At 47.2% G+C, this 15,789-nt stretch overlaps 1 protein-coding gene across 3 annotated transcripts in view; it reads right to left on the reverse strand.

Annotated features, from left to right (window-relative positions):
- ARHGEF40 (Rho guanine nucleotide exchange factor 40) overlaps positions 1 to 15,789 on the reverse strand; it is a 38,908-nt gene that overhangs the window by 12,547 nt on the left and 10,572 nt on the right. For all 3 annotated transcript variants that reach the window (XR_004427870.1, XM_033169959.1, XM_033169960.1), the window contains exons 2-10: positions 14,896 to 15,093; positions 12,364 to 14,149; positions 7,228 to 7,348; positions 6,124 to 6,229; positions 4,681 to 4,779; positions 3,374 to 3,490; positions 2,811 to 2,909; positions 1,313 to 1,440; positions 228 to 345 (exon numbers count right to left, since the gene is read on the reverse strand). Coding sequence is in view for 2 of the 3 variants with exons in the window: in XM_033169959.1 (XP_033025850.1) it covers positions 228 to 345; positions 1,313 to 1,440; positions 2,811 to 2,909; positions 3,374 to 3,490; positions 4,681 to 4,779; positions 6,124 to 6,229; positions 7,228 to 7,348; positions 12,364 to 14,149; positions 14,896 to 15,093 (2,772 nt within the window). In the remaining variant the exon portion in view is untranslated. The remainder of the gene's footprint in view (positions 1 to 227; positions 346 to 1,312; positions 1,441 to 2,810; positions 2,910 to 3,373; positions 3,491 to 4,680; positions 4,780 to 6,123; positions 6,230 to 7,227; positions 7,349 to 12,363; positions 14,150 to 14,895; positions 15,094 to 15,789) is intronic.

Genomic DNA, 15,789 nt, shown 5'->3' on the forward strand with positions numbered 1-15,789 from the left:
TCAAATTTTATTTTTATGTTTTTAGGCCTAGCATCTCTCCCATCCGTCCTCTGCAGAATCCCTCCAGCTTGATTTTTATAGTTCAGTTCTAGGAACAGTAATAATGAGCTTCAGAGGTAAGGCCCAACTTGGCCAATGGTTAGGGATATCAGGGTAGTCCCAGTGACCCTGATATCAGGGTAGTCTGCCAAAGCCCCGAACACATAATGAGGGACTTTAGGAATTACCTGTGCATTTTCCCGTTCCTGTTGCAGCACCTCCAGGCGCTGGTTGCTGAGCTGGACCAGCCTATGAAGGGCCTCATCCACTTCTTGGTAGAGCCTGGTGGCAGCCACAGCCTCTGTGCTATAGGGGCAAAGGACACACACAGTCACTCTGAGCCTTGCGGTATGAAGCTGCTGCATGAAGCGAGGAAGGAAGAAACTGGTGTGGGCCAGGTTGACGCCAGTGAAGGCCAAACTGATTGTGACCCACTTATGGCCATTCTAGGGAACAATCCCCTCCCGCTCGGCTCTTTTGCTTTATGTAACAGAAGGTTCTCTCTACTTCAATGGGAGATGCCAACGAGTACAAAAAGAGGGTTCGAGGAAAGTTTGGATAAAAATCTGTTGAAAATTCTTTACATGGGACATTCTCCCTGGGTGGAGAGGGACAGGAATTAGCTTTCACAGGCCAATGGCTCCTGCATTTGCTGCTGCAAGTCTTTTTACTGCTCCAGATCAGCTAAAATGTTGCTGCCTTCCCACCCCCACCTTGTGTCTCAGGGATCTTAGGAACAAGCTACACGTTACATATATCAGGGGCTGTTTTTGACCCAGTGGGCACATTTCAAATGTTGAGGGAGTGCTGGGGGGGTTGCACCAGTCACAAAATGGCTGCCATGGAAGGTGGGGTGTCATAGTGCAAAACAGATGCCATTGCGCAGCATAACATACAGTGAGAGAGACAGCCAAGTACAACAACTTCATGCTTAAAATGGGAATCAGCTATGTCTTGCTGTTTCTAATGATGCAGATCACACAATATTGATTACACACACACACAGGCAATGGAAATCAAGCTGCTAAGCTACCTTCCCTGCCACCCACGCACACACCAATTAAGCATCCCCTCCAGATACGCAAGCACATAACTGCAGGATTACTCCAACACGCAGGAAGGTTAATCGAACAGCAGTGAAGTGTATTATACAATAGTTTTAAAAGCCATCCACAAGTGCTGTTGTTCTTTTACATAACTCTTCTACAGAACAAATGGGAACAGGGGACAAAGGGAACTTTCTGCTAAGATGCCCCGCAGCCCTGATCCTCACCTGCAGGGCCCCAGGGGGGGCAGCCGTGCCAGCAAGGCCCCCCCACGGCGCTGGAGCTCCAGCAGGCGCGGCTCTGAGAGGAGCTTCTGCATGGTCTCTTGGTGCAAGGTGATCTGGGCCGACAGTTCCTACAGAGGTGAGAACCTAGCAGTTAGGACAAGGCAAAAGGAATGGGTTGGGGGATAGTGGAATGGGAATCCTGACTTCGACGACAGAAAAGAAACTATGGCAACGTGGTAACGCTGCATACCAGCACTGACATGACTATCATAATAACTAGCATACAACAAAACAGCACAGCAACACAACCAGCCCTGACTTAGGCCTCCTCCACGCAACATGTTTATTCAGACTTCATCCTGATACGTTTGCACCAAGCTAATACATTAGATTGAATCCAGTCTTTATTGAGCATTCATGCTGATTTGTTAACGGAGAAGTTAGAGATAACAGTCAAATCCCGAACACCTCCATTTCGGAACATTTCGGCTCCCAAACGCCAAAAACCCGGAAGTAAATGCTCCGGTTTTCGAACGTTTTTTAGAAGCCAAATGTCCGATGCGGCTTCTGCTGAGTGCACGAAGCTCCTGCAACCAATCGGAAGCTGTGCCTCAGTTGTCGAACATTTCGGAAGCCAAACGGGCTTCCAGAACAGATTACGTTCTACAACCGAGGTTTGACTGTACTGGAAAAAAATAACTAAAGCCATGCACATTCTGTGCTTTAAAAACGAAAACAAAACAAAACCATTCAGATCCTCAGTAACCCAAATTCTGCAGCAAAAGAACTGGATTCTACAATGGGCAAATTATCAAGCAAATTTGCATATATTCACCTTACTTTCAATAATTTTTACAGCCTCTGCTCATCAAAGGGAAGAGCAAAGAGATACACAAAGTGGTGAAACCTCACTTCCTGACCACTAGAAAACTTGGTCAGTTACCCCAACCCTCCACAGAAAACTAAGCGGCCTGCACTCTGAAGTGGTACAACCGAGATGTAGGTTTATCAAGTCACTGTCTTAATTTTTTTACCCTTATTACTGCAGCAGTACACAAGGGAGTATCTGCAAAAAGATTCTGGTCTTTTTTAGCATGGCAAGCTGGAGTTTCTTCACACTATATGATTCTTTCTAGGACTAATGCAGAATACGTGAATTACCTGTACATGCAGGCCTGAGGCCAACTGAACCAAAGTTCAGTCCCAGCTTAGTGTACCCAACGGAATGGTTATGCTGATGCTTTCACAATAAGTAAGGTTGCATTCCTATGCACACTTACCTGGGAGTAAGTCCCGTTGTACTCAATTGGGCTTACTTCTGAGTAGACATGTCTGTATCTTATTTAAGACCATAAGTCGTAACAACTATAAAACCACAAGCGAACCAGAGAAACGTACAAGTCCTTAAATACAAGTATCACACATCATAAAAACAAACCAATTACTTGCTATGCTTCTGCACCCTCATAGTCTCTGGAGAATCACCACATGAGTTTACCTCTTGACTTGACGCTGTTCCCACTGCTTCAAGGTGGGCACTGGCCTCGCACACAGCCTGTAGGACACTACGACAGAGAGACTGCAGTTGCTCAAGAGCCTGTGCAGAAAGAAGAGGTGGGGCAGAGGAAGATAAGTACCACAGAAGTGCCGAGCTGGAATATACATGAAGGTCACCCAGAGAAAATGCCTTGTGAGAGGAGGAGTCACAGTAGCCCATTATCATTTGTGGTTCGTGGCCTGTGGGCCCACACGAGGCCCAAGTTAACACAAATCTGGATGCAGCTAAAGTGGGGTGAGAAGGTTCAAGGATATGCTGAAAACCAGTAAGGAAAAGGCTACCTATGGACACAGCACCGAAATTTGTGGGTGCCCAGCTCCTTCATGGGAAATTTTGTGGGTGCTATGGCACCCAGGGAGCCAGCGCCTGTGACATTAACCATATACCGCTAGGAAGGAAAGGCAGGGGGATTCTGTGCAGGGCTGCAGGGAGGCTGCCTTGGTTCCATGGGTGAACCATGTGCAGAAGTGCACAAAGTCCATTTCCTTGTTAATCTCTCTTACCTGGTGTTCCTCAACCCATTTGCATGGTGAGTAGTTCAGGGTCCCTCCTAGCATCGGGGTCAGCTGGTCCAAAGCCACATAATGTGGCAGTTCAGGAAGAGAGAGAACTCTGACCTCCTGTGGGCAAAGAAGTCTATTAGGTCAAAGGCAACCCCACATCCTTGCATCAGTGCCTAACCCCAGTCCCTTCACAACCAATCTTCTGCTCCAGTCGCAAACCCTAGGTCCAAGTTAGGCCCGAACTGACATTAGAGAGTAGAGGGGCAGTCCTTAGCCAATGTGGTGTAGTGGTTAAGAGCGGTAGACTCATAATCTGGGGAACCGGGTTCGTGTCTCCACTCCTCCACATGCAGCTGCTGGGTGACCTTGGGCTAGTCACACTTCTTTGAAGTCTCTCAGCCCCACTCACCTCACAGAGTGTTTGTTGTGGGGGAGGAAGGGAAAGGAGAATGTTAGCCGCTTTGAGACTCCTTAGGGTAGTGATAAAGCAGGATATCAAATCCAAACTCTTCTTCTTCTTCTTCTTCTTCTTCTTCTTCTTCTTCTTCTTCTTCTTCTAATTACCACACACACCTTGAAGTACAGTTATGTACGACAAAGTACAAATCATTTTGTCTCTTTCAGTGTTCTTTCTGCAGTATTTTGTCATGTTTATATTCCACTATTTTTATTCTGCATACAGAGTGCTGGCTGGGGCCTGGGAGGCCTGGATTCAAATCCAATAACATCCAACTTGTTCCTCAAGTTCACAGGTTTTGGATGGGGCAGGAGAGGCTCTGCTCATGGTTCCCATGAGCATTCCTGGTACAGGGGCATGCAACAGGGCCTTCTCTGTGGTGACACCCCAACACTAGAATGCGGTACATTTTTTTCTCCTTGCTTTATACATTGAGGCAGTAGCCAAAGATGCTTCTGCTTACCTAGGCTTTTACAAAACGAGTAAAGTTGCTTCAATACCTAACAACCACAGGTAGGGGTTTTGGGGTTTTAATGGTTCTGGTATTTTTTAATCATATTTGGCTATCTGTTACATTTTATTTATTGGAAGTACTTTTTATCGTACATTGCACTGGGATCCCTTGAGAAGAAAGATGACTCAGAAATGCAATCAATAAGTGAACCCCCCTCTTAGCCATGAAGTTCTCTGGGTGACCTTGGGCCAGTCACAGACTTTCAGCATAAGCTACCTTACAGGGTCGTTGTGATGGTAAAATGGGACGAGAGAGAACTATGTACACTACCTTGAGCTCCTTGGAGGAAAACTGGTATATAAATAATAATAAATACTGCCCCTCGGGAGAACTTACCGCAGCAGGTTCCAAAACCAGCTCCTCTTCATGGGGTACAAAACGGTCATCGGGTGGCAATATCACCAGCAGCTGACGGATGGGGGCTGGAGAACTCTCCTAAAAAGATAAAGGATTTTGCTTTATGGAGGCGTATTTGCATAAGGTTTCCATAGAGTAGGTGGGAAGAAAAGATAAGAGGTAGTTATGAGGTACACCATGGGGGGGGGGGTTCCCCCAAAAAAGACCCTGAATTTTTTGAATTTTATTGACATGGATGCTACATTTATGTTGTATTTTATGCTGTTTTTAAGCTGTATTTTAAGTCGTTTTTAATCAATGTTTTATATTTGCTGTTAGCCACCCTGAGCCCAGTTTTTAAATCGGGAAGGGTGGGGTATAAATAAAAAAATATTATTATTATTTATCAAACAGGCAGGGGGAGACAAAGTTGTGGATTAGGGAAGAGGAGAGGGCCTTTATCTGGGCATAGGGCATAGCCACAAGGACTGCAATGTTCTGTGGTATGCAAGAGGCAACAAGGGGTCATAGAAAGGGCTTCTTAAGTGTCGAAAATAGGTTATTTATGTATGCCACTGCTGCAGCCCATGTTTTGTTAGCTCCAAGATGGAAACCAAAGAAGATTGGCAGCTTAAGTTGACAGAATATGTGCAGCTTGCAGACTTGAGTACAAGAACATACATTTAGAGAAGATTGGAAAACGTTTTAATGAATATATGAGAAATAACTGTGTACAGCTGAAAACGCTGACAGCATTAAGATAAATACAACAGTGTAAATAAGTCATAATGGATGTAATAATGGAATAGTGAATGGTATAGCTTCTGTAAAATATGCAGGGATTTATGATATGTAAATTGAACCATGGAAAGAGAAGAAGGCAAGTCACTGACATTTTAAGGATATAAAAATGAGTATTTTAAATTGTAAAACAGAAATACACACACACACACACACACACTGGGGGGGGGGGGCTCTTCTTAGTAGTGGCTCTCAGACACCAAAATGGAAAACCTGTGAACTGGAGAAAAGCCAAAGCTTTACCATATTGCTGCCTACCATATTGCTGCCCTCCTCTGGGTTGGATAGAAATTTAATTAATTATTATATTCGGGAAAGGGTGGAAAGCTTTGTTGTTGTTTTAATCCAGTACCATTTCGATGTCCAGGGCAGAAGAGCTAGTGATCACTTTTCATTACATAATCGTAATCATAGCTATGATCATTACTGTTATTATGCCATTATACATACCTATCCTAAATATGGAAGGCTGTGACAGTGAGCACCTTCTCCTGCCCTTCCCCGCCCTCTATACATTCTGAAGATATTGCCATAATAAATAATTGCTGCATCAGTAAAACCCACAGGCCGCCTACTGAGGAACAGGAGCGGAAAACACGAGGACACAGATCCAGAGCTCCTACAGTCGAGTCAGGAAGATACCTGGAATGTCCTAATGGCCGGCAGCAGCACAGGGGCCTGGAGGGCCCAGTCATCCACCTGGCTCAGGTCCAACAATACTGTCAACCCACGGGCCTTCAGCTCTTGCCTGGGACAATTGTGGAGAGAAAAGGGAGAAATGGAGCTGCAAAGTAATCAAAGCGGCAGCAAAGTCAGTGTACGAAAGCTGGTCAGCATATTTCACTTGTGAAGGGCTTCATGGAAGCATAAGGCTTACATTATCCTCACAAATAACCCCACTCTAGGCCACAGTTGTACAGATGAGAAAACTGAAGAAATTTCTGTGTGTATATATATATATTTCTGTGTACTATCATTAGTACACACAAGCCACAGGAGGAAATTCTTTGTTGTTAACAATTCCAAATTAAGAAGTAGAGAACTGACAGCAACTGTGCACTGAATGGTAATAATTAACATCATGGTGTTCGAAGCGCTCCACATACATTATATCAGCACAGTTTACTGGGCCTTATAAGGTAGGCCAGCATTATTATCTCCACATTACAGATGAGGAGAGGGCGGTGGGATCTAGTGGCTTATTTAAAGCAGCAATGGGGAACCCGAGGTCCTCTGAATGCAAGCTGGGGCTGACGGGAGCCAGGAGTCAAAGAGCAACAGGAAGGCCACAGGTTCCCCATCCCTAGCTTGAAGCCGTGAAAGGAATTCATGGCAAGATATGAACTGAGGGGTTTTTTTCCACCTCACTGCTCATGCCCTTAACCATGATGCCACACTAGCTCATGAAAACACTCACACTTGGTGCAAACAGTGCCTCAAAGGCACTTTTTAGCATCATGTGTCAAAGCAACTTTAAGTTACAAATTTAAGCCAATTTGACTGCTAATGGCTTTCCAAAGCGGTTTCCATCGGCTTGCTATTTTATGCTGAGGAGAATTTACTGAATTTTCCACCTTTCTTGATGAATTTATTTTATTTTTCTTTGGAAAGACATCCTGACAAACAGCCTCACTCAAAGACTATTTACACCTTTATTAGCACAGCTGTTTAGCCTACTCAAGCCGACACACTTTATCTCCTGCCGGGTCACCTTGGGAGGAGCTGTGTCTTGAGGTAGAAGTTTACCTGAGAAGGGAGTACAGGTATCTCATGGTATTGACTAGATCAGTTTGTCCTGGTGGCAGCTCATCCCGAAGAGGCTGAGGCACCACAATTAGCAAGGGCCGTCCTGACCTGTCCATTCCTCCTGTGGAGAGAGAATCAGAAGAAAAACATGAGGTATATTTGTCCTGGAACCTGGGAAAGCTCCCGGTCCTGATTCAAACAAACGAGCAGGTTAGCCACTTAAAATCCAAATTTCATTGACTCCAAACTTCCTTTTCTTGCGATGCAACCCATCCCCAGCTGCTTAGCTACTGGAAAACAGCAAATAGCAGTAAAAAAGAGGGTTGCAGCTTCAAGAACCTGTCAAGAAAGGTGCACAATTTTAAATGAAGACCTTAGCAAGCATTTGAGGATATGGGGAAGCATAAGTTCTGATGGTTCCTGAACCCTTTTGATGCCAATTGAACAAAATGATGGCAGGCATCACAGTGAAGAAGAGCTGAGGGGGATGAGGCTTGTGAAATGTTCTTTCTAAGGGCTGGTTAGAAAGGATCTGTGGGCCAGATCTGGCTCACAGGCCACTGGTTTCCCTTACTTGCCATAAGGCTGTGGAACAGCCAAGGGTGTCTGATCCAGTTTAGTCCTGACTCACAGTTAATCCTTGTTCCCTCCTCTGAAATCACACTGAGCTTAGATGCCACTCAAATCCCCACCATATAATTAAATTGCTCACACATTGCAGTTCTAAAGTGTACACCTTAAGGTTTAAGTGTACATCTCAAAACGCAGCCTGTGAATGAGACAAAACACATGCTTCCCTCAGAGAAGCAAAATTGGCTGCAGCACTTTGCCAAGTATACAGATGGTTGCAAACCTTGTTTTTGCTACATGTTAAGTGTGTGGAAAAGCCCAGATGCAACTATATCAATGAAGAAGTTTGCTATGCTTGCATGCTAAAGTAGAGATAATACAAGATTAAAGAGGGCAGATTTTTGCCATTGCCATATGCAAACCATGCCTATTTACCAAACCAACACAAAACGTTTTTTAAAAATAGACTATTACAGGAAGAACCCCTGAGCTCATGCTCCATAAAATAGTTACTGTGTCATCTTCCCAGGGTTATGTTGCCTTTTGGGGTTGGAAAAAAAGCCATAATTTCCGAATGATTTTTTTTTGGGGGGGGGGGGAATCCATTTCCTACCAGTTCCTATAATTTATTTGCTCCATAGGAGCAAACACGCAGCACAAAGGGCTGGATCCTAAGATAAGTTAGCAAGTTCACAGAAGGAAAGTTTCTAATTCCTGCCTTCACAGTAGAGCCACATAAAACCCTCCAAAAAGCCTAAATGGAGGCTCAGCCCCCCTCCCAAACATTGTAAGAATAGAGCTTGAATCCTAAGATAATTTGACTTAAAGAAGTTCACATAGAGAAAGTTTCCCCATTCCTCCCTCCCTTCTCAAGAGGGAGCACACACACACACACACACACACACTGAAGCCTTTGTGAGGAATGCAGGTGGCTGCAGGTAAGAGGAGGGGACAGAAAACTATTTCTATGAGCTTCCATAAGTCAACTAAAGATCCATCAAAGCCATAGTATGCATTGTTCTTTTTGGGTAGAGGGGAAGAAGGGATATCTGCATATACCTAGACCCTGAATGTTCCATACCCTGCAACATTTCTCCAATGAAAATAGGGATGCCCTATTCCATAATAATAATTTTACTATTTATACCCCACCCATCTGACTGGGTTGCTCCAGCCACTATGGGCAACTTCCAACATATATAAAAACAAAATAAAACATTAAACATTTTTTTTAAAAAAACCTCTATACAGGACTGCCTTCAGACGGCTCAGGGGTCAGATAACTCCATACCCTCCAACATTTCTCTGATGAAAATAGGTTATCCTAAGGAAAAGTGGGACATTCTGGGATCAATTCAGAAACTGGGACAGCTTCTGTAAATCAGGGACTGTCCCTGGAAAATAGGGACACTTGGAAGGTCTGGTGTTTGCTCAGAAATAGTGTTAAGTGCTCCACTTGTATGACTTGCAATTGCTTTACAGATATGGGAGTTGTATCATTCATAACTGACAAAATTAAGGCTGTTTAAAAGACACTCCCCACCCACCTTTCATTGTTTTCTTTTAGGAAAATCTTGCCAAGCAAGTTACTTTTTTTAAAAAAATTACCTGTTCTTATAAACACACACCCAGATGGTGATACACTGTCATTGTAATGGAAATTCTTCCACTTCCCCTGCTTCTGTATTGTGTGCAGGGATATGTTGCCCTACACCACAAATGGGGAACACATGCCACCCTCCAGATGTTGCTGGATTACAACTCCCATCATCCCTGATCTTTGGCCATGCTCGCTGGGACTGATGGGAGTTGCAGTTCAGCAACCTAGAGTGCCAAGGGTTCTCCATCCCTGCCCTATACAAATGTAAGTTTGCCCCACAGGTCTTTTTCAAAGCACTGTTGTGTTGCACGGAAGAACACATTGTCATCACTAAGTTGATGTGCTGTGGGAAAGGGCAGGAATCAGATCCCAAAGTTCTCGTCCTTTGCTTCCTCCGAGACTTCTGCCAATGGATGTTCTTCTATCGAAGGAAGAAGCTTTCCAACAGAGGAAGCAAGAACCTTTGGATCCAGCCCCAAAGGTCTCTACCACATCAGTTGAAAGGAAACAGCATTTCCCCAAACTTCAGTTTAGATGGCTCTTAAAATGGATTAGAACGATAAATGCAGGGGGAAACAGGTCAATCAAAGGTTATTAGCCACGAAAGTGAAATGGAACTACCATGCTAGTGGAGTAGTTTAGCTCTGAATACCAGATGCTGGGAACAGATTTAGGGAGAGAGAGAGAGAGAGAGAGAGAGAGAGAGAGAGAGAGAGAGATTTCCTAGCACACCCTGCTTGTGAGCTCCCAAAGCCATCTGGTTGGCTGCTGCTGAACATGGGATGAATGACTAATTGCTGCTCTGGACTGTTCTGATAGAGCTGTTCTTCGGATAGTTGAAATAACCCCCACACCCACACCCTGGAAAAAGATGGGGGGGGTCTCGGCCCACTTCCGCTGATGTACCAAGTGGCCATGCCCCCCACCCCCAACTCATTCAGAGTGTGTTCAGAAGGAAGCCTAGGAATACCTCAAATAGAGTTCTCCCTTGCTTGGAAAAGTTCTATGCAAGTATAGCAGTGCACATAGAGAGTTCCTTTCAACATGCTATAAACATATATGGATGGCATGGTAAACAGAGTGTGAAGCTAACCCACATAGCCTCCGCCCCATGTTCTTTATGTGTGTGGAGGGTCCTCTGATCCCCCTCTTATCACCTCACTGGCACACCAAAAAGCTAAACTGGGAGAGGGGAAAGGATGAGGCAAATTCAAAGAAAATAATGGCACTTAACCACATTGTTACTTCTGATGACCAGTTTGTTAAACATAGAGGGATCCTAAAGAGTACCACTAATATTATGCCTTTTTGAAGCAGCTCCTCCCTTTGTCCTCCCCTGTAACATTCCAGTTTTTCCCTTCCATTCTGTCCTGCCTTTGTTTACGCTTCCCTTTAGTGACTGCCCTCAGGGAGGTCTGCCTCCCATTTTGCAAGCCACAGGCCTCTGGTAACGTGATCAGGCTCTGGTGTTATTTTGGGTCGTGTCTTGTGGCTTTGGGTTAGGGAGTGGTTTTTGCAAACTGCTGTGATGTGGCATGTGAGGAGGTTTGTTTTGCTCAGACCTTGTGATGTTGAGGAAGATGGCAAAATGTGGGCGAAAGGACAGTCTGTTTGGGAAGCCCAAGGAAACTCGTTTTGCAGAGATCTTTCGCAGAGTCAGACAAAGGCTGCAGCATGCAATGGCTCCTTGGGATTTCCACTCCTCAGAGTACCTCCATTCCAACCCATGCTTCCCAAGCCTATGCATATTTACTGGGAAGTTAAGCAGTACTGCATTTAATGGGATTTGCTCTCATGCAGTGCACACAGAATTCCAGACTTGCTGTTGGAATCCCATCCCAAGTTCCTAAGGTAGAAAATCCAAAGGGCACTTCCACTGTTCTGCACTCTGATTAATATGGGGCAGATCCACTGGAGAATTCTTCTGCACACACCCCACTGAAATTAAAAGAAGCTGCATAATGGGCTCTCGCACAGCTCCTACTAATTTCAGCTAGGAGGACCAGTTGGTAGATTGTGCCCTGTGGGCCTGACCTGCCTGCCTCCCACTCCACCATTTTCAATGGCAACCAAAATCTACATCCCCAGGTGGCCTTTCCTCACCTGATTGCACCTCTGGGTTAAGGGCAGCTCTGAACCAATTTTGTACCTGTTTATGGTTTTCTCTTAGCACTAGCCTCATCCAGCATCTCTGGCACTACTTCCCCATCCCTGCGAAGTGGAGAAGGGCAGAGGAGAGACAGAAGGAACAAACAAACATTCCAGGGACAGAAATGCGCTCCAACAACTTGGGAGTGCACAGCCTCCAAAGGAGAAAAATGATAACAAAAAGGGAAAAGCCTATCCATAGTGGCAAGCCATTTCTTAAAATAGAAAAGGTAGAAGCAGGGGGGGATCCATGTGACTCGCCACAGAGATGTCACAAGCAACAGGTGGATCCTCACAATCCATAATCCAACAGGTGGATCCTCACAATCCAACAGGTGGATCCTCACAATCCATAATTACATTTAACACGTAGATGGTGATTTATACACAATAATATTTGCAACAGCCCTGTAAGACAAAGCAGTTTTATTTTACCTGTAGGACAAATGGGAGTAGGCAAAAGCTGATAGTTGATGGCTTTCCTACCCTTACCCAGTGAGTTTGTGGGATTCTTTGCAACAGCTATGACTTCCTCATGCAAAAGCAGCATTGCCTGGGGAGATGCCTCAACCGACTTAAAACCAGCTTTCAATTGTAGTGCGAGTGGATAAGCTAACCCAAGCCTCAGTTTCCCCATTTTTTAAATGAATATAATCCCGACACAGTATTCCCACGCTGTTGTGAATACAGAAGCATAGGGGGGGGGGAGACAAGGTTTTCTGCACATCCTAAGGGTCACAAAAAGGACAGAACAAGGCAGTTTCAAATCCTGAAAAGATAACTATCAGAACCCAAGATAGCCTTGCTTTGTCGCTTACCTGTTAGAGCAAAGACACCCGATAGCACAAGCGCCCAGTCTACAGCCTGCCCGAGATGAACTGCAGCAAGGTGAGGGGAATTCTGTGCTTCCTCTGCACTCTGCTCAGCTGCAGTACTTAGGGCTCCCTCTCTGCCATCAGCACTTGGCTCCTTCTTCTTTGGCAAGGGGATCAACGCCGCTTCTTCGGTCCTCATGGGGAGGCCCTGTTCTCCCACACAAGGCCCTTCAGTACCATCGAACCCTTGCCCTGGGAGGCTGATGCTCTGCTCCTCTCTGCCAACTGCAGGTCCGTCAGCCTCAGCAGAAGCAGCTGGATCTTCGGCAATAAGGCTCGGGCCTTCTCTGCCAATGCCCCTTCCACTGGTGCCAATGCCACCATCACCGACAGAAAGAGAGCACTTTTCTGCATCACCCTCTGGCTCCCTGGTGTCAACAGTACATTCTCCAGTGCCAGCAGCCAACTCACTGGCACTGACAACCTCCTCTCCAGCGACAAGGCTTCGATCCCCTGGGACGCTACTTCTCTCCTGGGTGCTGTTGCAAACTGCGATGCTGACACAGCAGTCCTCGATGCTAGCTGCTTGCTCTTGGGTGCTAATTACGGCTTCTGCATTCCTCGAATCCTGTTCCCTTGTACCAACAGAAATTTCCTCTTTCCTGGGCTCTTTTATATCAGTAGAAGCTGCTGCTTCTTTGCTAGCCAAATCGCCCCCCTGTCTAATTCGTCCGCCGCCTCCTCTCCCGGCCCCCTTTTTCTTCCTGCGGTTTCCCTTGGCGGTGCGTTTTGGTGTGGCTGCAGCCGGAGAGTGGTTCTCATTGCTGTCCTCCTTGGAACGAGAAGGATCGTGGTGGACAGTTCCTGGCACTTCCGATTTCCCTGGTCCTGTGTCCTCAGTGGCGGCAGCAGCAGTAGCACCAACACCAAAAATGGCCGCCCGTGCCTCAGTTCCAGAGGGGCTCTGGTTTTGCTCTAGTTGCCCAGGACTCAAGCTCACCACTTCCTGAGAGGCTTCTGATGCTAGACCCAGGACTAGGCTAGGATTTCCTCTCTGCTGCTCAACCCTATCCCCCCGAGCGCTGCTTTCTCGGCTGCACCTCTCCGCCTCCTGGGTTTTGCAGGCCTGGCGCAAGGCAAAGTTCTCCCCACACCCAGACTTGTGGTGGAGCCAGGCCCGATGGCGCCGGCTCCTGCTCTTATTGTGCCCCTTGCGAGTAGGCATTGTCTGGATTTGGGTACCACAAGGCTGTGGGATCCTGGGGGCTTGGTGCAGGGTGGGGCTGACCTCCAGGAGGTGAACGTATTCCCCCTCGGACTCCCGGTTCTCGCCGCCGGAATGGCGCCCGTCTCCAGGGCTCCGGGCCCCCAGGACCTCAGGAGGCAAATCCGCAGGGCACCGCTGGCCCACAATGAACCCGTCCTTGTGCACAAACTGGGGATAGACCAGTTCCGGCCAGGGCAGGCTCAGCACCTTCTCTCCAGCAGCCAGGAGGCAACGCTCCAGGCGCCCCGCTCGGCGTTCCTTGTTGATGCCATTGAGCCACTCGACGGTGAAAAGGAATGGGTAGGAGTCAGAGGACACGGGCAGCTCCTGGACGCCACGTCCCTCTGGGGACAGACATTTCAGCACCAGACGCGGAGAGCACTCCCGGTGAGGCACCACTTGCAGGTAGAAATCGCCAGGGCAGAGGTGCTGCCAGGGCAGAGAGCCCAGCTGCACTAGGACCTTCTCACGGAGGCACAGTGGCCAACCCTCGTGGCAGAACACAAAGCCACTATACTGAGCCTGCAACAGTGGGAAAGCAAGAAAGAGAGACACAGAATTATATATGCAGCACTGCCTTGGGAGAAAAGAAAATTGTGCATCAAGAAATGCTAAGTGCCGTGACAATGAATACACTGCAAATTTGTTTATCTTGCACCATCTATTTTGCTTCTGCCGACCTCGCAGAGGGGCAAAGAGGCACTCCCTGATCATGAGAAATCCTGTCCCACACTCCTCTGGCAGCTGGCATTTCACCAGTCGAAGGATTTATAAGAATCCCTCCAGCATTTTACAGGCTAAAAACTTGGTTTCTGCACCAAAGCTGAGATTTTCATGATGCACACAGTTCCTGCATTTGCATGGCACCATCATTGAATCCACACAGCTGATGGGGAGGGGAGGGGAGAGAGAAGAAGCCCAGTGCACAGCTTAACATTTCAAAGGGCCCTAAAGCTGAAGAAAATGTATACTCCTTCTCTAAACTGCCACCCACCCATATCTGCCAACACTCAAATGGGGGTACAAGGTTGATGTGTTTGGAACTTATTGTCTGGAGCAAGGGGGATGCTGGAGTTAATATGACTCAGCCTGACTCTTGGAGCGAGCTCAAGCGCAGAAGGGGAAGTCCACCAGGTGTGGTTCTACAGGTCTGTAATGGGATTCCAGCGTCAGAACAGATTGCTTTTATACTGCCCCTGTGCTGAGCTAGATTTCCCACTCAGAGGTATACTCCGGAGGAACAGAGCCAAACCGATGCAGGAGCTCACACAGGCTTCACTCTGGATGCGAGCCAGGATGTGCTTGGCAGGAACAAGGAAGTCGAGGGTGTAGCGCAGGGCGTCGTGCTGGTACGTCCGCTCCAGCACCTCGAAGACCTGGCTCAGCAGGGTGGGGGCAGTGGCTTCGAAGGGGGGGTACAAGGCAGCCAGCGTACTCTGGACGCATTCTTCAACCGGCTCAGGTTCCTGCAAACACATCAAAGAGAGAGAGAGCATAGAGGGGAGAACAGCACCCAACAGTAGCCTCCCCCTGCACCTTCCCTTTCTGCCCCCTCGCCAGCTCCCTGGCTCTTTAATGCCCATGCAATCACCAGGGAATCTATGCCAATTCCCAGACCATTAAATACTCCAGGACGAACTCCACCACTGATTGATCCAACCAGTTGTGCCGGTGCCTTTTCAGCACAAACGCCAAGCCCTTTGCTGTTTTGCATGACACGGGACTTGCTGCACCGCTGCCAAGGGCCCCTTGTACTTGATCTTGTCCATTAAAAAACAACACCACATTTTTATTTGCCTTTCTTAGCAAACTCACAGAAGAGATGCAGCAGTCGTGGCTACCTGCAACAAGCATTGGCTGAAGCCTCACACCAGACCACTGCCCCCTAGCGGCAAGCCAAATGGGACAGGGCAGCAAGTGGAGCTGCCGCCGCCGCCTGCGCAGCACACAGAGATTGGCAGCGTGTAAAAAGAACAGGGGGCATGAGGGGGCAGCGGGGAAGAGAGAGTCTGGGAAGGTGCCAAAGTCTGAGAACAGAGCAGCCGAGGTTCCATCTGGAATACATTAGCAGTTGTGAGCTCATTCCTTCCGCAGCTCCACCCAGCAAAGGAAATGGGGGTGGGGGGGGGAGAGAGAAAGAGGCTGCGAGGGAAAGGGGCCAA

This window comes from Lacerta agilis, chromosome 14 (genome assembly GCF_009819535.1).
Source record: "Lacerta agilis isolate rLacAgi1 chromosome 14, rLacAgi1.pri, whole genome shotgun sequence".
Taxonomy (NCBI): Eukaryota; Metazoa; Chordata; class Lepidosauria; order Squamata; family Lacertidae; genus Lacerta; species Lacerta agilis.